We start from the raw sequence: 21,534 nt of genomic DNA, 5'->3' as shown, positions 1-21,534 counted from the left end.
TGGTCCTCCTGTATCCCACAATTCTTAGAGAAGAAGCCGGCCGGTTGAATAGACTCTGATGGATGAACATGTGCCGTGCACTTAGAAACACGTCGCAATGAACACAGGTACAATATTTTAAATATTTATATGTGTTGGTCATCAGCAGGTTCTTGACCTTGACCGGAACCCGCCGGCCGGGGCTCGGGAGACTCGAGGAGTTGCGGTTGAGTCAGGAGAACCGGCGCCTTTCCATCATTAGCAGAATAAACCTCCCTCTACCCCCATCCCGGAGTCACTGCTCCTGAATCCAGATTACCAACGGGGCCAGAGTGCTGCAAAACAACAGCAGCAACTTTATATAACACTTTTCACTTGAGGGAAAAAAAAACTTCCTGAGGCGTTTTGCAGAAGCCCCGGGGAGGTAAGGACCAGACCCCAAGGTTAAAAAAAGGGGTGGGTGACCAAAAGCTTGTTTGAAGGGTCCAAGCTGGATTTTAAACGAGGAGAGAGTGGAGGCAGGTATTTTTTTCTTTTTGGAGGAGGTGAAATTATGAGTTAAGGTAGATATGAAAATAAACTATGGCTTTTGACGTGCAGGGAGATCTAAGTTTTAAGTTTGTTGAACATGGTGGGTGGGTGAGGGATAGGGCATTGGCCATCGGAACATTGGCGTAATTGTGTCTGGAGGTGACCTGAATGAGGATTTTAGTGGTAGATTGGTTGATTTAGAGATGGGCCTGTTCATGTCACAGAGGTGGAGGTAGATGATGGAGATAATTTGGGGGTGGGCAGCACCGCTCAGAGTCAAGCAGGACTTTTGACTTTGTGAATAGTTAGATTTCTGCCATGTTAATAGCCAGGCAGCAAACATAGTTAGTGGTAAAAGTATTATTTTGTGGCAGGAGTTAAAGGTTTGGTGTTCTCAATGTTTACCTGGAAGAATCATAGAATCCCTACAGTGCAGAAGACGACCATTTGGCCCATTGAGTCAGCACCAACCCGTTGAAAGAGCACCCTACCAAGGCACTTTCCCCCACCGTATCCCCGTTACACCTAACCTTTTGACACTAGGGGGCAATGTAGCATGACCAATCCACCTAACTTGCGCACGTTTGGACTGTGGGAGGAAACCGGAGCACCTGGAGGAAACCCATGCCGACATGGGAGAACGTGCAAACTCGACCCAATCACTGGAGGTCTGAATTGAGCCCGGGGCCGTGGTGCTATGAGGCACCAATGCTAACCACTGTGCCATCGTGCTGCCCCAAGCACCGGCTAATCCAAAATCGGGTGTTGGACAAACATGGACGGCACGGTAGCACAGTGGTTAGCACTGTTGCTTCACAGCACCAGGGTCCCAGGTTCGATTCCCAGCTTGGGTCACTGTCTGTGCGCAGTCTGCACGTTCTCCCCGTGCCTACATGGGTTTCCTCTGGGTGCTCCGGTTTCCTCCCACAAGCCCTGAAAGGCGTGCTGTTAAGTAACTTGAACATTCTGAATTCCCTCAGAGTGCCCAAACAATCGCCGGAATGTGGCGACTAATATTGCAGTGTTATTGTAAACCTACTTGTGACAATAATAAAGATTATTATTATTATTATAATCTTTGATAGCCCAAGAGTGAAAGGGTCAAGAAAACTGGTGGACAGACAGAGCCGAGTGTCATCAACATATATGTGAAAGTTGATTCTGTGGCTTTGGGTGGAATTGTAAGGAACAAACATGCTTGGATTTATGGCACATGCCTATTTTATAGCATTATGAAGCTCTGCTGCGAAGCTGTGGGGTTTCATGTTCAACTCCTAATCTTTGAAGCCATAGCTTTTGCATAACTGTGCTTGAGCTTTTTGGACTTGCATCAGCAGGAGACAATCAAAAATAAAATGTTCTGTAAAATGCAATTGGATTCTGTGGCAAAATCCATGAGCTACATAGTCACTCTAGTAACTATTTGCCTGCAGTTTAGGGAATATTTATGTTCAAGTGTAGCAACATGACTTGAGCAATATGAGAAGGAATTTCTTCAGTCAGAGGGTGGTCAATCTGTGGAACTCATTGCCGCAGAAGGCTGTGGAGGCCAAGTCACTGAGTGTCTTTAAGTCAGAGATAGATAGGTTCTTGATTAATAATGGGATCAGGGATTATGGGGAGAAAGCAGGAGAATGGGGATGAGAAATATATCAGCCATGATTGAATGGCAGAGCAGACTCGATGGGCCGAATGGCCTAATTCTGCTCCTAGGACTTATGGTCTAAGCCATTCATCGAAGTTGGGAATTCCAACACATCAGCCAATCATGCAGGAGAAGGGCATAATATTATGCACCATCTGTAATAGTCCTATTACATAAAGAAAATTATACCCATGCACATTGGGAAACAGTGGAAACATAAAACTTACTTCACTCTGGGGAAACCCTTTAAAGTGCATTTAGGAACAAATGGGCTGTTTCAATTACCTTCCACCCTAATATATCTACTGTAATTTCACTTTCTTCTGTGTATCATTTGTAATTGTATTTCATAATTCTCTCTGCCAGCCATTCATTTTAGTCTATATTTACAGATTTAAAAATGCTAAAATAATCTAATTGGAGTCATACTGATGATTATTGAATGTTCATCTTTTTCCCCTATAGGTCTTTGAAGCCAGTCAGCCCATCCCTGGGACAGTAATGAAACCAGGGATTTAACAAAGAAATCCCTTGTGACCAATAAAAGAGGGAATTGAAATAGTGGCAATAGCTGCAAAGATTAATGGACTTGGAATGCGCTAAAATAACTGACTTCTCTCAGCACTCAATATCTAAATCACAAATGGCATTGCTTCATGCAGATCAAGATACTGAAAGTGTGGAATCTGTTTCAAACCAAATTATCACCAAGATTCCCAAAACTTTAAATGGAAGAAGGTCAAAACTGATTGTGCACTTGGATTTAAACAACACAGTCCTCTTGTCTGACACAGTTACTAGACAAGGACCCAGGAAAGCTCTCAGTTCCTTTCTCACCACTGTTACCTGGGGCCGGATCAACCAGGAAGGTAAGAATCATTATTTCGTAGTGGCAATTAAATTTTCTTATGGTTGTGGAAGCAATTTTAACTTGGTGACAAGGTTAACAATCCAACAAAATAATCTGGAGTAAATAGATAAATAGTATTTCGCCAGATAACTTCAACGGTAAGTAAGGGAGCCCTTAACAGAGAACTTGAGGTAAAATGCTAATTCCTTATACAAGTTTATGCTATAGCTTTTCGCTATATGAAGTAATCGTAGCCAATATTCGGGAGTTTTCCTTTACTTCCATGTGTCTAGTCATATGACTAGCATAACTCGGGATTGTAACAATGCATCTGCTTGATATGAGCATAATATGTAAATTTTGCACATTTCCATATGCTTCTTGACTATTTTTGAAAATTGGTCCAATTGGTACCATTGTGATGAGCTTAATATAAATGAACAAACTGATAATGACTGCAGTAAATTTCAGTATTTCCTCAGTGAATGAAAAAGTGGAACTTGCTATCACATGGAGAGTTCAAGGCAAATAGCATTTAAGGAGAAATACCTGAGGGAGGAAAGAATAATCTTTATTAGTGTCACAAGTAGGCTTGCATTAACACAGATGTTACTGTGAAAATCCCCCAGTCGCCACACTACGGCGCCTGTTCGGGTACACTGAGGGAGAATTCAAAATATCCAATTGATCTAACAGCATGTCTTTCAGGACTTGTGGGAGGAAACTGGAACACCCGGAGGAAACTCACGCTGACATGGGGAGAAGGTGCAGACTCCGCACAGACAGTGACCCAATCCAGGAATTTAACCCGGGTCCCTGGTGCTGTGAAGCAACAGTGCTAACCACTGTGCTACTGTGCCTTGTTGTATGTTAATAGGGTGAAAGGTGGGAGAAGGCTGAGATGGAGCATAAACCACCAGGGTTGCTATATTGGGCTGTATAGCCTATTTCTGTAATACTAAAATTCAATGTAATTTTGTATTGTAACACAGTCGGAAACAAAATATGCTACACTATCCTTGCTAGCTCAGAACTATTTTTTTGATTGAGAATAAATTACGAGGGCAAACTAGCGAGAAATATAAAAACTGACAATTGGAGCTTCTTTAAATGCATAAAAAGGAAGAGAATGGTCAAAGTGAACATGGGGCCCCACAGAAAATGAATCTGGGGAGTTATGAGAAACAAAGAAATGGCAGAAGAGTTAAACAGATATTTTGCATCAGTATTTAAGGTGGAAGATATTTGAAAATCCCATTAATACTAAAGAATATGTGGGAGGAATTGAATACCATCACCATCACTAGAAAAGTAGTATTAAACAAACTCATGTGGCTATTAGCAGATAAGTCCCTTGGCCCTGATGGCTTGCATCCTAGGAATCTAAAAGAAGTAGCTACAGAGGTACTGGTTGTAATTTTCACAAAATCCTTGGATTCTGAAGAATTACCAGGCGGGTCAAAGATTCAAAGAATCCCTTCAGTGCAGAAGGAGGCCATTTGGCCCATTGAGTCTGCACCAGTCCTCGGAAGGAGCACCCTACCTAGGCGCATCCCATGAGCTTTTATCTTTTTTTTTCAATCAGTATCCCATGTGGGATCTTGTTGAAGGCTTTGCTGAAATCCATATAAACTACATCAATTGCACTACCCTCCGCTGCACATCTGATCACGTCCTCAAAAAATTCAATCAAATTTGTTAGATGTAACAAAGCCATGCTGACTGTCCCTGATCAAACCTTCTGTCTCCAAGTGGAGATTAATTTTCTCCTTCAGAATTTTTTCCAACAGTTTCCGTAGCACTGACATGAGACTCGCTGGTATGTAATTCCCTGGTTTATCTCTACCACCCTTCTTGAAAAGTGGAACTACATTAACTGTCCTCTGGCTAGGGAGGAATCAAACGTTTGGGTCAGTGTCCCTACAATTTCCTCCCTTGCCTGCCACAGAAGCCTGGGATACAACTCATCTGGACCTGGCGATTTTTCTTTTCACTTCTAAAACTGCCAAAATCTCCAATACCTCCTCACTTCCTATGTTAAACTGTTCAAGAACTCACAGTCCCTCTCCTGAACTCTATCTACATCCCCATCCCAAATGAAGACAGATGTGCAGTGTTTGTTTCACACCCTATCAATGTCCTCTGGTTCCACACACCGATTGCCCCCATGGTCCCTAATGGGCCATACTCTTTCTCTGGTTATCCTCTTCCCCATAATATATTTATAGAATATCTTGAGATCCTCACTAATCTTACCGCCAGTGCTTTTCCATAACCCCTCTTTTTTCCCCCCTTCCCCCGCCCTTTCTATATTCTGTTAAGGCCTCAGCTGATTTGCTCCCTTTGTACCTGCTAAAAGCCTCTCTTTCTTTCTTATCCAATCCTGAATATTTCTAGACTTCCAGGGTTCTCTGGGTGTGTGGCTCTTGACGTTTCACCCTAAAGGGAATGTTGGGCCTGTACTCTCCCCATTTCCTCTTTGGACACCCCCAACCTCTTTTCCCACAACAAGCTGTTTGTGGTCTATTTGGCCAGATCCTGCCTTATTTGAACAAAATCTGGGTTTTCCCAATCCAAAATCACTTTTTGCAGTCCATCTTTTTTTCCTTTTCCATAACAAATTTAAGTCATACTGTGTTGTGGTTGCTATCACTATAATGCTCCCTCACTATCACTTTGTTCCCCAGAATTAGATCCAGCACCGCGCTGTCCCTTGTTGAACCTTCTATATGGTGACATAAAAAGCTTTCTTGAATACATTTTAAGACATCCGCCTCCTCTGAACGCTATGATTATTCCAATTAATGTTGTGGAAGCTGAAATCCCCTATTATAATTACCCTATTATTTTTACACACCTCAGTGAATTGTCAACATATCTACTCCTCCAATACCCGCTGACTATTTGGGGCCTGTAATACACTCCCAACAATATGACTGTCCCCTTGTTATTCCTGCACTTTAGCCACAAGCCTCATTTGAAGATCCTTCCAAGATATCATCCCTCCTTACTGCGATAACTGACTCCTTTATCAGTAATACAACACCACCCCTTTTACACCATCCCCTTTGTTGCCTGAAGATCCTATACCTCGGTGGCACGGTGGTTAACGCTGCGGCCTCTCAGCGCAGTGGATTGGCCATGGTAAATTGCCCTGATTGTTCAAGGATGTGCAGGTGAGTGGATTGGCTGTGATCAATGTGTGGGGATGGGAGTGGGGAATGGGCGTAGGAGGGGAGCTCTTTCGGAGGGTTGGTGCAGACACGCTCCTTTTCTGTACCGTCGTGGTTCTGTGTTGAGTTGCTGATCTTGCCTCTCCCTCAACCTCTGTGATGGCAACAGTATCACAATTCCACGCTCTTAACTCATTAGTCTTACCTATAATGCTCCGAGCACTAACGTAACTCACGACCAATCCTATAATTTGTTGCTAACACAGGTGATGTTAGGACCCAGGGAAATAAAAAATAAAAAAAGTACAACCAACCATGCAGTGTTCTTGATCAATCTACAAACACACAGCCTATTGTCCACTGTTATTTTTGTAACAAATTTCCAAATTATTTCCGGTGATTTCTTCTTATCGTTAACACTCCATTACATGCTGTTGTGGCACAGTTGTATTTATAGAGTGTGCAATGTGTGACAGCTAAAGTACTGTCCCAGAAATGCCCCAATCCTCTTGCGTTAACCTGGTCCTAAGTCGCAAGGCTCATAACTGTGCATTAAAACCCATGCGACTTCTAATAGCCCCACCACCACTGCTTGCTGCTAAAACTAATTTCCGAGGAGCCTTTTTTTACATCTGTCATTGAGAGTCACACTAAACATTGGGTAGTTGGGCAGCACAGTGGCGCAGTGGGTTAGCCCTGAAGCCTCACAGCGCCGAGGTCCCAGGTTTGATCCCAGCTCTGGCTCACTGTCTGTGTGGAGTTTGCACATTCTCCCTGTGTTTGCGTGGGTTTTACCCCCACAACCCAAAGATGTGCAGGCTAGGTGGATTGGCCACGCTAAATTGCCCCTTAATTGGAAAAAATTAATTGGTACGCTAAATTTAAAAAAAAAAATATTGGGTAGTTTATTCCATTTAAAATGACAAATTGCTACATTTATGAACAATGACCAATCCATCCAATCTGTTTCATATTTAAATCAGAATTCTTCAATTTTGGTTGATTATCCTTTTGACTCACTGTGGTACCCGCTGTCATAGAAAAGTTTTATTATATGACCACTGGAGCACTTACCAACACTTTAAAGGTGCACAGACAAATGGAGACATTCTGAACCTGCATGTGCCTTTTTTTCCAGCCCCAAGAAGGTATCTACGAGGCAATCCTTTGACCTGTATACCAGGAAGCCAAAGATGAACATGGTTTTGCAGAAAGTGTAACCAAAACTCAAGGAAAGCTCCCTTCAAATAGTGGAAGAGGGGGTGTAATGTCTGATGATGCATAATCGTATAATGGATAGGCCCGCATCTTCTGTTCGTGGTTGGAACCCTTATTTCTGACTTTGTGCAGACAAAACAAAATACACATTTATCTTCCTCTGATTTTTCTGGGCAGTCTTTGGGTGACGTTCCTTCCAAACTCACTCAACACAGGAAACCTCTGTGAGGGCAGTGGGGAGAACCTGTGCAGAAGCCATATTCCCTCTTTTTTTTTATGGCAGCAGCTATCGTGTTTTTGTGCCAAAGTAACTTTGAAAGGTTTATAGAGAAAAGGTAAATTGTAAGCCGGTAAAGTGGGTAATGGAGTAACATGGGTAAGGGTATAGGGTGGCAGCTGGGTAGGGTGGTAGGTGGGTAGGGTTGTGAGGTCACGTTCTGGGATTATGGGTAATCTGGTAGTGAGGCCAAGTTAGGTCAGGTTGGAGGGAAGTGTCGGATGGGAGGGGGCATGGAAGGGCGGGCGGTCGAGAGGGGAGCTGGGTGGCCAAGTGTGTGACTTGTTGTGTAATTATCCAGGAATTAGCCTAACTTTTTTATGTCTTACATCTGTCTAACTGTTCAAAGTCTCCGACTTTAGATCAGAGTTAGCAACTTTTTTGTAGGGTCCCAGGGAGCTGGGGAATTGCCCACTGAAAGTACAGTCTTTCTGGGCAATTGGCAATTCCCACAGAGTCATCATGTTGGGACTTCCAAGGGGTCCCGTAGCGCATCCTGAGGGCTCCACCTGGTTTCCGATTATCTGGAGTCTTATCTTGGCCGCCTTTCCTGCCATTGTCCAGGAGGAGAGAGTGGGTAACCTGCTGTACACAAGATGGATCACATTCTAGCTTTAAAAGCCCCAAACTTCAGAATTGGTTCAATGTACTGTTAAACCAGAAAGTCTAGAACATAGCTGGATGAACTATATGCACAATAATAAAATGGGGCTATTTGTCATGCTTTGTACAAGCTAAACAGATTGTTGAAAGCAATTAAAATTGTCATGAGGGGAAAAAAACAACTATTCAAATGACAAAAAAGAAGCAGATTTTCTTGAGTGGTTGTATTTATACAGCTTAACGTAGTAAATTGCTTAACAAACAATTAGGGTGGTATGTGCAAAAAAGAATGAAGAGTTTAGAAAAGTTAAATGTTTTGAACATAATTTGTTTCCATTATATGTCCTAACTCACTCCAAATCCTATTCATCCATCACCCCAGTCCTTACTGACCCACGTGGATTTCCCTTTCCTCACATCTTCCTGTCCTTACTGACCCACATGGATTTACCTTTCCTCACATCTTTCCCTTCATGCTTGAATGCATCTAGTAAGAAGCCTTACAACACCAGGTTAAAGTCCAACAGGTTTGTTTCAAACACTAGCTTTCGGAGCACTGCTCCTTCAGGCGAATGCATCTATGCATCTGTAATACCCTCCATTTATCCAAACCGCAATGTTTATAAATATTCTTGGTCTGATTGAGGGTTGCTGGCCAATTTAAAGCAGATAAGTACTTTCACTTCATCTCTTCTACAATAAGAAAGCAGTTCCGAGCGAAAGGGTAACTTAAAAGTTTAAATAGGTCAGACCAGGATGATGATTTTGAACAGTGGGCTGCCTGAAATCATCATGCCAAGAGTGGTTTTCAGGTTGCCCAGGGCTGGGCGGGACCCCGTCCCAGGGAAAGGTTCCAGGGTCAATCCCTTAACTGGCTGTGGCACATGAGCAATGGGCTGACCCCTTTGATCCCTGTTGGGGTCCAGAGCGCCAGAACAGTGCTTCTCAATACTTGCACCGAAGCCCCCCTGGTGGAGTTCCCGCTGTGGAGGTCAGAAATGATGGGGGAGGTGGGGCATTTAAGGGAGTTCAGCCCTTTATTCGCATTGTAATTAATATATATCAGATGTTTACATGTTCCTGCCGGCACGGGACAGAGTGGCCCACTATGGGTGACAGGGCAGGACTGCGGACAGGCCTTGCACTTGGCACCGATCCCATTTTTGGGCAGACGTGTGATTCTCTGCCCGATCGTGATTCCCAATCTTAGTGGCGGTGAACGGAGAATCCCGGCTGTAGGACGCTATTTAATGGCCACCCTGCGTCCAGAAGGCAGCTCGCCACAGTGCTGCACAACCGATAGAAACCGGGAGACCCCGCTCCCGTAATCTACCTGGCTTGCAATGCCTCGTAAGATTGCGTTAAACTGCTTAACACAAAATTAGGATGGTATGTGCAAAAAAGAATGAGTTTAGAAAAGTTAAATGTTTTGAGCATAATTTATATAACATAGCCTATAAATAGAGTTGAGAAGGCTGTCACCCCACCCTTGTCTATTGAGATAAATGGGTAACACCCAGTATTTTTCTCCAGATTTTTAAAAAATGACACGCTCATTTATCTTGTTCAACGGGAAATGATGTTGCCTCTCTCCTGTTGTAGTACTTCGAACTGAAAGAAATACCATTTCCTCCATCCAACCAGAGCAAAGCTTATGTCCTAACTCACTCCAAATTCCATTCATCCATCACCCCTGTCCTTACTGAACTACATGGGTTTCTCTTTCCTCACATCCTTCCCTTCATGCTTGAATGTATCTGTAGTACCCTCCATTTATCCAAACCGCAATGTTTATAAATATTCTTGGCCTGATTGAGGGTTGCTGGCCAATTCAAAGCAGCTAAGTACTTTTACTTCATCTCTTCTACAATAAAGCAGTTCCGAGCGAAAGGGTAACTTAAAAGTTTAAATAGGTCAGACCAGGATGATGATTTTGAACATTGGGCTGCCAGAAATCACCATGCCAAGAGTGGTTTTCAGGTTGCCCAGGGCTGGGCGGGACAGTCCAGACACGGGACCCCGTCCCAGGGGAAGGTTCCAGGATCAACCCCTGAGCTGGCAGTGGCACATGAGCAATGGGCTGACCACTTTGATCCCTGTTGGGGTCCAGAGTGCCAGAACAATGCTTCTCAATACTTGCACCGAAGCCCCCCTGGTGAAGTTCCCGCTGTGGAGGTCAGAGCATAATGATGGGGGGGCGGGGCATTTAAGGGGGTCCAGCCCTTTATTCGTATTGTAATTAATATATATCAACCGTTTACATGTTCCTGCCAGCACGGGACAGAATGGCCCACTATGGGTAGCAGGGCAGGACTGTAGACAGGCCTTCCACATGGCACCGATCCCATTTGTAGCTATAAGCTTGTCAGATTAGTTGACTGCATTAAAATAGAGAAAGAGCAGCAGGCACAAAGTATGCAGCAAAATATTGTCTAGAAAATTTGGTGATTTAATTTAAATGTGCAATAATGAAGCTGCAGTGGGAGATTAACAAAGTGACTGATTGGGGATGCATCAGTTTTGATTCCGAGGCAATGTGTTGAATTAATTTTTTTTAAAAAGAGTTACACAGAGTATGCACATGTGTGCACACGTAGATGTCCAATTACCTCCACTGCCTACCCATGATTAACTGACAATCCAGGAGTGGCTAATTGCATTGTTCATCAGTAAATCAATAATGTAGGCAGCAACAATTCAAATTGAAGTGACATAGAAGTTGAAACAAAATGTAAATAGCCCAACTCGGGAAGGTTCATATAGACCTGGTGCTGGGAAATGAGCCTGGTCAGGTGATCGAACTTTCAGTCGGAGATCATTTCGGGAACAATAATCATAATTATGTAAGTTTTAAGCTGCTTCTGGAAAACGGCAAGAGTGGTCCTCGGGTGTAGGTGTTGGACTGGGGGAAGGCTAATTACAACAGCATTAGGCGGGATCTGATGGACAGCATGGTTTTGTGAAGTGGAGGTCGTGTCTCACTAATTTGATCGAGGTTTTCGAGGAAGTGACAAAGATGATAGATGAGGGAAAGGCAGTAGATGTTGTATACATAGATTTCAGTAAAGCCTTTGACAAGGTGCCTCATGGTAGACTGGTACAAAAGGTGAAGTCACATGGGATCAGAGGAGAGCAGGCAGGTTGGAGACAGAACTAGCTTGGGGACAGAAGATAGCAGTAGAAGGGTGCTTTTCTGAATAGAAGGCTGTGACAAGTGGCATTCCACAGGGATCAGTTCTGGGGCCTTTGTTATTCGTTGTGTATATAAATGATATTTGGAAGAAAATGTAGCTGGTCTGATTAGTAAGTTTGCAGACAACACAAAAATTGGTGCGGATAGTGAAAAGGATTGTCAGAGGATAAAGCAAGATATAAACTGATTGGAGTCTTCGACGGAGAAATGGAAGATGGAGTTTAATTCGGACAAGTGTGAGGTAATGCACTTTGGAAGGTCCAATACGCAATAAATGGTAGAACTCTTGCGAGTACTGATAGGCAGAGAGATCTGGGCGTGCATGTCCACTGATCACTGAAAGTGGCAACGCATGTGGATAAGGTTGGTGAAGAAGGCATACGACATGCTGGCCTTCATTGGTCGGGACATTGAATATAAAAATTGCCAAGTCATGTTGCAGTTGTACAGGACCTTGGTTAGGCCTCATTTGGAATATTGTGTACAATTCTGGTTGCCACACCATCAGAAGGATGTGGAAGCTTTGGCGAGGGTACAGAAGCTGTTTATTAGGATGTTGCCTGGTATGAGGACATTAGCTATGAGGAGAAGTTAGATAAACTCGGTCTGTTCTCACTGTAAGAACGGAAGTTGAGAGGCGACCTGATAAGAGGTCGATAAGATTATGAGTGGCATGGACAGAGTGGATAGTCGGATGCTCTTTTCTAGGGTAGGAGAGTCAAGTACTGGAGGACAAAGGTTTAAAGTGCATGGGGAAATGTGCGAGGCAAGAATTTTACACTGAGAGTGGTAAATACATGGAACTCACTGCTTGGGGAGGTGGTGGGAGCAGGTACGATTGCGGCATTTAAGGGACATCTAGTCAAATATGAATAGGGTGGGACTGGAAGGATACGGACTACGTAAGTGCACATTGTTTTAGTTTAGGCAGGTACCATGGTCGGCGCAGGCTTTGAGTGCCAAAGGACTGTTCTTGTGCTGTATTGTTCTTTGAGTAGGGCCAGTCAGCCCTTGAGCCTGTCCCTCTAATCATGCTGATCCTTTTCCCTGACTTGGTTGCACATCCCACAATACACTTGTGGCATAAAAGCAAATCGGTTTCAGTTTTGAAATGAAGAACATTTTGAGGCAGATAGTTCCTTTGTGTGAAAAGTTGCTTCCTGATATCATCCCTAAACTGCCTAGTTTTGGATTTTGAAGTTTATGTGCTTTTGTACTTGATTCCCCCACTAGAGGAAACAGTATTTCTCCATATTTACTCTATTTAATTATTTTAGCATCGTACCACCTCTTAATTAATCTTCTGAGCTCTCGGTAATTCAAGCTCAGTGTCTGCAACCATTCCTTCCAATGTAACCCTTTCAGCTCTGATTTCATTTGATGAAATTTGTGCTGCATTCAGTTCATGGCCAGTGTATTCTGTGAAGTATAGTCTCCGGATCTGGTGCAGTACTCCAGATGCATTCTACTCAGAACTTTAGACAACTTTAGAATCTTTTCTACTCTTTTGTATTCCAGAACCCTTGAGATGCAGGTTATCATTCTATGGCCGTTGGAAATTATTTATTGTGCCTGTCCACTGGTTTTCAGAGTTTTCTGTACTTTATTCCCCAAATCTCTGATCACCAACAGTTCACAGTTCCTCGCCATTTAGAAAATACTCTGGTCTAAAGTGGACAATATTGTATTTGCACCCATTTGCATTACTTACTGTGCCACCCAACAGAGTCTCATTAGCAAACTTGGAGGTCTCTCTCTCCATTCCCTTTTCAATGTATTTATAAATATAATGAAATGCTGAGACCCCAGTACAGATCTCTGGTGACACTATTTGTTGCATCTTCCCAATCCTAGTATGTAGCTATTAGCCCTATTCTCTGCCTCCTAACAAATTATCTACTCCTGCCAAATGGTTGCCTCCAATACTGTGTGCCTTCATTTTTCTAATAGTTTGTGTGTGTAACCCTTTCCTCTGACCCCTTGTCTTAATCGGTAAGAGGACATGTTCTCCACTTATTTCGACCTATTAGCCTCCTGTGATTTATTTATGTTGTATCACAATAAATCTCTGTTGCAATAAGTGAGGACGTATATAGGAACCATTTCCTTGTTCCTTGCACAGAATTTTGTGAGAAGTGTTTTTTTTATAAATTTAGAGTACCCAATTCATTTTTTTTTCAATTTAAAAAAAAATTTAGATTACCCAATTATTTTTTCCAATTAAGGGGCAATTTAGCATGGCCAATCCACCTACTCTGCACATTTTTGGGTTGTGGGGGCGAAACCCACGCAGACACGGGGAGAATGTGCAAACTCCACACGGACAGTGACCCAGAGCCGGGATCGAACCTGGGACCTCAGCGCCATGAGGCGGTTGTGCTAACCACTAGGCCACCGTGCTGCCTCATTTTTTTTTCAATTGAGGGGCAATTTAGCGTGGCCAGTTCACCTACTCTGCACATCTTTTGGGTTGTGGGGGCGAAACCCACGCAAACACGGGAGAATGTGCAAACTCCACATGAACAGTGACCCAGAGCCGGGATCGAACCTGGGACCTCGGTGCCATGAGGCAACAGGGCTAATCCACTGTGCCACCATGCTGCTCCTAACTAAAAATAATTAAAATCAATCTTGAAGGCATTCTGATAAATTTCTCTCAATTCAGTTGCTTTGAAATATTTTGTTTGAAAATAAGTACTGATGTCACCTTTTTGAGAATGGCAGAAACCTATCTTTTGTTAATCATGTGAGTGAGTAATCTGGCCTAGAATGGGAATATTAACTGATGGTCATTCACCTCCATTGTGCTGATTGGACAGGGAAATCCTTTAAGTTTAATCTTTATTAGTACTGGAGTCATAACATTAAATTTGAAGACCATGGGCTATGTTTTCACCATGGGCTATGTTTTCATGGGCACCTCTCATTTACCCAAAGATCATCACTCACGTATGCCCATCTACCCTTTTATTTTTGAAGGTGAAATTCCTTAAATGGGTGACTTATCAAGCTCAAGGCCGCTTGATAAGTGTAGCTGGCTAATTTGGAATAGTTTTTGCAGTTGACAAAAGTTAAGGTCCAATGTAAACTTGACAAAAACTTTCAAACTGGATTAGGTCAACACGGTTCAGCAGAGAGAAGGTAAAATTGTGCAATACTTTTTAGAACAGCCTCTTTCTCATGATGGAGTATATAATTCGGTGTTATCAGCAACAGGGAAAGATTTAAATGTGGCCAATAGGGGGCAGCTTTATATCACATAAGAGGAAAATGATCACTTATATGCAGTTCAAAAGATTTTTTTACCTATCAGGCACCCTCTTCGTTCACACAGCCAGTTGGGAAACATATTATGGAGTATATGATGAATATTTGATTTTTAACAGCGCAGGCATCAAAATGAAAATCTATTATTCCAAAATTATTTAACTTGATAAATCTTGAACTCTGTCTCTCTGCCTTAAATTTTAGTCACACATTAGAATGGGATACCTTAATCTAGTTGGTTTCTATAATTAAAAAATATTGTGCAGATTTTCATTTAGCTGACACGGGATACAACCCATGCAATTTTGTACCTAGATACTTAGCTACCTGTTGTTTTCAAATGTGTGAAGTCAACACTATTCCTACTTAAAAATCCATTTTGTTCTGGTAGTGTGGAATATGCGTGCTAATATTCCAATGGAAAATGCAGTACCTAAGGTAATAAAATTGTGGGCTGAATGAAAAAAAGCTACTGTGCATTAGAGCGTGGCATGATTTTGATCTCATCAGCGAGATTTTTATGGCCTGCCTTACTAAAGAAATAAAAATTGTATTAAATTCTTTGAAAGGGCGCTTTGTTTTATACATTTTTTTGGATTGATTTTCTCGTTGCCAACTATTTTGGTTTTAAATTACACTCTTGGTTAATAAACAACTTCTTCAGGTACAAATGGATGTAATCCTTGAGTTCAAAATTGCGGAGATCTGACGTTTTCTCCGGCGGCGGTTTTCGGGCTGGGGTGGGGATCACGCCACGCTGGTCGGGGGCCTTTGGCAGTGGCCCTCGCGGCAATTCTCCGGGCCCCGATGGTCCGAGTGGCCGAAGGCTTCTAGTCAGTCCCGCCAGCATGGATTGGATATGGTCCCACACGGCGGGCCCTGGAATGGTAGGCCGGCTGGTGCGGGCGTGGGGGGATCCGTGGGCCCCGGGGGGGGGGGGGGGGGGAAGAGATCTGGGCCGGGGGGATGCGGTCGTGGGGGAAGCCCCACGCCAGAGGTTCAGTGCACGTGCTAACTCGCGCCGGTCCTTCGCCGCCGGCTGGCTCGGCAGCAATCCCTCTGGCGCCGGCCTAGCCCCCGGAAGTGCGGAGGATTCCGCAACTTCCGGTCGACCCGACGCCGGAGTGGTTCTGCGCCGTTTTATGCGTCGGGCCATCGCAGGGATTCGTGAGAATCCCGCCCTTGATATTTAACGCTAACATTTTGGCGTTTAGAGCTGTGGATCTTGGGATAAAAGCAGTGAAGAGGCTGTAAGTGACTAATCAAACCACCATTTTGTTACATATGTTTATTTTCACAGTCCGAATATACAATTGTAACTCTCATTTTGTCACTCTTTTTCTCTGCGTCGTTGCCATATGAGGACATTAGATAGAAATGAGAGGCAGAAGGATGTGTAGGAGGAGAGGCCATAGATGGGCCAGTAAGATTGAAGACGGAAATATTTATTTGAAGAAATTACTGCTGGCAAAAACTGGGTGATGTGAACGGATAAGGGATGCATTAAAAGAATGGGTGGATGACAGGAAAAGTGGTTGGTGGCAGTGCGCAGATAGAAGGTTGATGGTCAAGGCCGGGAGAAATACGATTTGAACTCTGCTGTGGGAGCCCAAAGGGTTTCTGGCAATGAGGAGGAAAGTAGACGGCTTTGTATGATAGACAAGGAGAAAGAGGACAGCTGGTGAATACTCGTTACGTTTTTATTCCAGCTATTTTTAAAATAGATGACAACTAAACTTTAGAAGCAACAGTGTTGCACGTTACAGTGGGCAGCATGGTAGCACAACTGTGGCTTCACAGCGCCAGGGTCCCAGGTTCAATTCCCCGCTGGATCACTGTTGGTGCAGAGTCTGCACGTTCTCCCCATGTCTGCGTGGGTTTCCTCCGGGTGCTCCGGTTTCCTCCCACATTCCAGAGACGTGCAGGTTAGGCAGATTGGCCATGATAAATTGCCCTTAGTGACCAAAATGGTTAGGAGGGGTTATTGGGTTACGGGGATAGGGTGGAAGTGAGGGCTTAAGTGGTCGGTGCAGACTCGATGGGCCGAATGGCCTCCTTCTGCACTGTATGTTCTATGTTGGGCTACTTCCTGTGAACCTTTACAATCTTTTGCCTGTTGTAGGTGATGAAAATGCTCCCTTGCTAAATTAGAGCTTTTTTTCAGTATCTCTGGCACTGTGATATGGGTTAAACTGTTGCAAATTTTGTTTCAGGACAGTGGGAATGGCTGAGTAATGTACCTTCGTTGAACCCACCCTGTGATGGTGCGGTGAGCTATTATTCGCAGTTCGGGAAGCCGCTGGATTTTACGGAGACGAGTGATGGTTCCCTCTTTAAAAAGATTTTCACTGACCACCTACAGACAGTAGAGTGGCAGGATCCCCCAAATGAACTTCTGTCCATAACCGATGAAGATGGAAAAAAGTACCATCGGATCCTGCCATCTTTCTTTGAGTTGATTGATTGTTTATCATCACAAGGCAGAGAATTTGCTATAATACTTCGAACATTTGGGTCGGATTTGTCTAGAACTTTAAAAACCATCCAGGTAACCCTGTCAGGTCAACATCCTCAGTATCAACATCTTCAAATGAAACACGTAAGTGATGTTCAATCAAATAAATGCATAAGCTTAGTGAATCTGCATCAAAGTTTGTTCAATACAATATTTACACACTAGCTAATCCCAATGCAAAAATTGATTAAAATCCATTTATTATATCAATGGGGGATACCATAGTCTCCCTGAAATACCAGATGTACTGTTAATTGAATGTGCAGCATAACACGCAAGTAGCTAAGTTTCCTCTTTTCAAATTCACCAGCACATATCAAATGTAATAATTTGTATGGATTGAATTAGATATTACAGCTAGGAATATTTGCAGTTACAGAGAATCAAAATTTCTAAAATAGTGGCCCAATAAAACTATAGTTCCTATTCATTCCTGATATTTTCCTGAACCAAAAAAACATGAATTTCCACATCTGGGGTGAAATTTAACGAAAGTGACAGGGGAGGCTTGAAGTCCACCACCAAAACTAGCAGCACCCCTGCCAACCCAATCTCTAAGAACCCCAAGGAAATTAAAGTCCCGAATTGGCAGCAGGGACCGAAGTGACTGGTTCCATCGGGAATATTTAATCCCTGTGCTTTCCCTAGAAGAGCAAAAACTCTTCCCCTGAGAGGCAGGCAGCTCTCCATTACCAGTAGCACAACTTCGGAGTAGTGGCTGCTGCCATTAATACTCTTGGGTCTGCACCAGAGTTCATCTTTGGACCTCTGAAGAAAGGTAAATGACGGTGCGTCGCACGGAGTGCCTTGCTGGCAAGGGATTGGGGGGCAGAGGAATTGGAGGGAAGGGCATGGGGTGACTCTCAGGATTTTCCTCACCTCGCGCATTTCGAAAGCTGGGTGCCTCAATTAGACATAGGTTGCATGTGAACGAGAGACTCCACCACCCACTTAAGACTGGTGGCAAACCCCATTGGTTTGAATACCAGTAGTGGTGGCATGAGGCTATTAAGTGGGCAATAATTTCTCACTTCAAGGCCACAATTAGCACCCAGGTGGAAAGGCAGTCCGAAACCCTTACTGCCCCAAACTTAATTGAGAGGAGGCAGGAGGTGGCGGGATTCCAACTCTACACCCTCCTGTCCCACCTCAAACTCACCTCGGAGAGGGGGGCATTCAATTCCGCCCCTAGAGTTTCAAGTCTTGGCATCCATCTGGGGAAAAATGATCAGAAACTAGATACTTTACTACCAGGAGGGAGAGGAAAATACTACACCAATCAAGTCAACTCATACTGCTGTCGTGCATCTCATTGTAGTTGGCTCAGAAAGAACACTGGAAAATACCTGCTGTGGGTGGTTTAATTGGTGTGTTTTGCACAATGGAACTTAGTGACTGGTCAAGGAGAGTGAAAAACGGATTTAGTTAATAACTTTGTTGAAAGGTTAAAACATATCATTCTATGTGTGTGTGTGTGTTTAAACACTGCATAACAATTATAAATAACTTGGTTTGTTCCAAGTGAAAAGATAAATATTCAGTAAGGCGTTTGATAAGGTTCCCCACGGTAGGCTATTGCAGAAAATAAGGAAGTATGGAATTGAAGGTGATTTAGCGGTTTGGATCGGTAATTGGCTAGCTGAAAGAAGACAGAGGGTGGTGGTTGATGGCAAATGTTCATCCTGGAGTTCAGTTACTAGTGGTGTACCGCAAGGATCTGTTTTGGGGCCACTGCTGTTTGTCATTTTTATAAATGACTTGGAAGAGGGTGTAGAAGGATGGGTTAGTAAATTTGCAGATGACACGAAGGTCAGTGGAGTTGTGGATAGTGCTGAAGGATGTTATAGGATACAGAGGGACATAGATAAGCTGCAGAGCTGGGCTGAGAGGTGGCAGATGGAGTTTAATGCGGAAAAGTGAGGTGGTTCACTTTGGAAGGAGTAACAGGAATGCAGAGTACTGGGCTAATGGCAAGATTCTTGGTAGTGTAGATGAACAGAGAGATCTCGGCATCCAGGTACATAAATCCCTGAAAGTTGCCACCCAGGTTAATAGGGCTGTTAAGAAGGCATATGGTGTGCTAGCCTTTATAAGCAGGGGGATTGAGTTTCGGAACCACAAGGTCATGCTGCAGCTGTACATAACTCTGGTGCGGCCGCACCTGGAGTACTGCGTGCAGTTCTGGTCACCACATTATAGGAAGGATGTGGAAGCTTTGGAAAGGGTTCAGAGGAGATTTACTAGGATGTTGCCTGGTATGGAGGGAAGGTCTTACGAGGAAAGGCTCAGGGAATTGAGGTTGTTTTCGTTAGAGAGGAGAAGGCTGAGAGGTGACTTAATAGAGACATATAAGATAGTCAGAGGGTTAGATAGGGTGGATAGTGAGAGTCTTTTTCCTCGGATGGTGATGACCAACACGAGGGGACATAGCTTTAAATTGAGGGGTGAGAGATATAGGACAGATGTCAGAGGCAGTTTCTTTACTCAGAGAGTAGTAGGGGTGTGGAACGCCCTGCCTGCAACAGTAGTAGACTCGCCAACTTTAAGGGCATTTAAGTGGTCACTGGATAGACATATGGATGAAAATGGAATAGTGTAGGTCAGATAGGCTTCAGATGGTTTCACAGGTCGGCGCAACATCGAGGGCCGAAGGGCCCGTACTGCGCTGTAGTGTTCTATGTTCTATGTATTTCAGGAGCTATAAATATGAAACAAAAACAGATAATGCTGGATATCGGTATGGTAGCTCAGTGGGTAACACTGTTGCTTCACCGCCAGGGTCCCAAGTTCAAATCCCGGCTTGGGTTACTGTCTGTGCGGAGACTGAATGTTCTCTCTGTGTCTGCGTGGGTTTCCTGTGGATGTTCCAGTTTCCTCCCACAAGTCCCGGGAGACATGCTATTAGGTAATTTGGACATTGTGAATTCTCCCTCTGTACCCGAACAGGCGCCGGAATGTGGAAACTTGGGGCTTTTCACAGTACTTAATTGCAGTGTTAATGTAAGCCTAGTTGTGACAATAAAGATTATTATTATCTAAAACAGTGAATCGGTTAGCATTTGTGGTGACAACAGATAAGTTAATATTTTTGATGTGGATCCTTTTTTTCGAAGTGGCCCCTGCAGAACATTTTTATTCTCTGTGTGTTTCTAGCATTTTCTGGTTTTGTTTTAGTTTGTTTCCTTTTGGTTTGTTAACAATTTGATGTGAATGTAAAGATACAATTCGATTTTTGAGACGGCCGCAAACCCTGAATTCTTCTAGTCTCGGGTGTCAGGCTTCAGTAAAACATTAATTACCAACTGTTGCCCTTATTTTTTCCAACAGTTTCCATTGAGAATATCCCCAGGTAAAATTCGTTGTAACAAAAAGAATGTTGTGCTGACCTTGGGATCTGAGCGGATTTCTACACAGTCAAGCCCTAGAGCTGTATATCATTACTTCTCTTCATTGGAAGGAATTGTCGGTTTTCAGGATCATTTTGACTGGTGAGTCTTGGAAGTTAATTATCCACTGCAGATTTAATGAGCTGGATTCTCCGTCAGCAGGATCCTCCGTTTCGCCAGCAACGCACTCATGCTCGTGGATTTCCTGACAGCGTGGGAATGTCCACAATGGGAAACCCCATTGGTCGGCTGCCAGGACGAGAATCTCTCTGCCGGCGGGGGGCACACCACACCAGAAAAAGGGTGCGACGGGACGGAGAATGCTGACCAATATTTTTAGTATAATTAGCTTTTTACAAAATCAAAAGAATGAAATGCGAAATAATAACAATTACAAATTGCATCTGCTGTAGCTCTCTTCTCTGGTTCAATGCTGTTGCTTCTATATCACTCAGTGAATCATTGCAGTGCATCCCTTACCCAGCATTGGTGATCATCCAAAAATTGTGGTTGATTTTAACTGTTCATGCTGAGCAGGAAATGGGTCAGAGAGGGATTCGTTGCCCATCTTTTATACCAGTTTCCAGTAGGGGAAAAGTGCTTTTGTTGTTTAATGTTCCAAAATGTAAATTATATCATTAAAAGTTAATATCACTCATTTATTTGTTTACTGTTCAGCAAACCTGCCTAGTAGTTAGTTTAGAGGTTAATTCACTGGTTTATGATGTTTATTCTTCCGCCTGTCTTAAAGATATGAAAGCCACATGGTAGCATGCAATATATTAATTTAAATACTAAGACAATGTTTTCTGTTCAGTCTGTGTGGTTAGAACACTTACCGAGGTATTGAGCAAGTAAAGTATGATGGGAGAGAGGATTGTTTTCAAGAACAGTCTG

General features: G+C 43.4%; 1 protein-coding gene across 2 annotated transcripts in view; it reads left to right on the top strand.

The window, feature by feature from the left end:
* si:dkey-32e6.3 overlaps positions 1 to 21,534 on the top strand; it is a 63,392-nt gene continuing 41,858 nt past the window's right edge. For both annotated transcript variants that reach the window (XM_038812523.1, XM_038812522.1), the window contains exons 1-4: positions 1 to 107; positions 2,621 to 3,024; positions 16,950 to 17,335; positions 20,579 to 20,739. In XM_038812523.1, the coding sequence (XP_038668451.1) occupies positions 2,739 to 3,024; positions 16,950 to 17,335; positions 20,579 to 20,739 (833 nt within the window). In that variant the 5' untranslated portion in view covers positions 1 to 107; positions 2,621 to 2,738. The remainder of the gene's footprint in view (positions 108 to 2,620; positions 3,025 to 16,949; positions 17,336 to 20,578; positions 20,740 to 21,534) is intronic.

Source organism: Scyliorhinus canicula, chromosome 11 (genome assembly GCF_902713615.1).
Source record: "Scyliorhinus canicula chromosome 11, sScyCan1.1, whole genome shotgun sequence".
Classification (NCBI taxonomy): domain Eukaryota; kingdom Metazoa; phylum Chordata; class Chondrichthyes; order Carcharhiniformes; family Scyliorhinidae; genus Scyliorhinus; species Scyliorhinus canicula.
The sequence above is the reverse complement of the archived record's forward strand: the minus strand, read 5'-3'. Positions and strand labels throughout refer to the sequence as shown.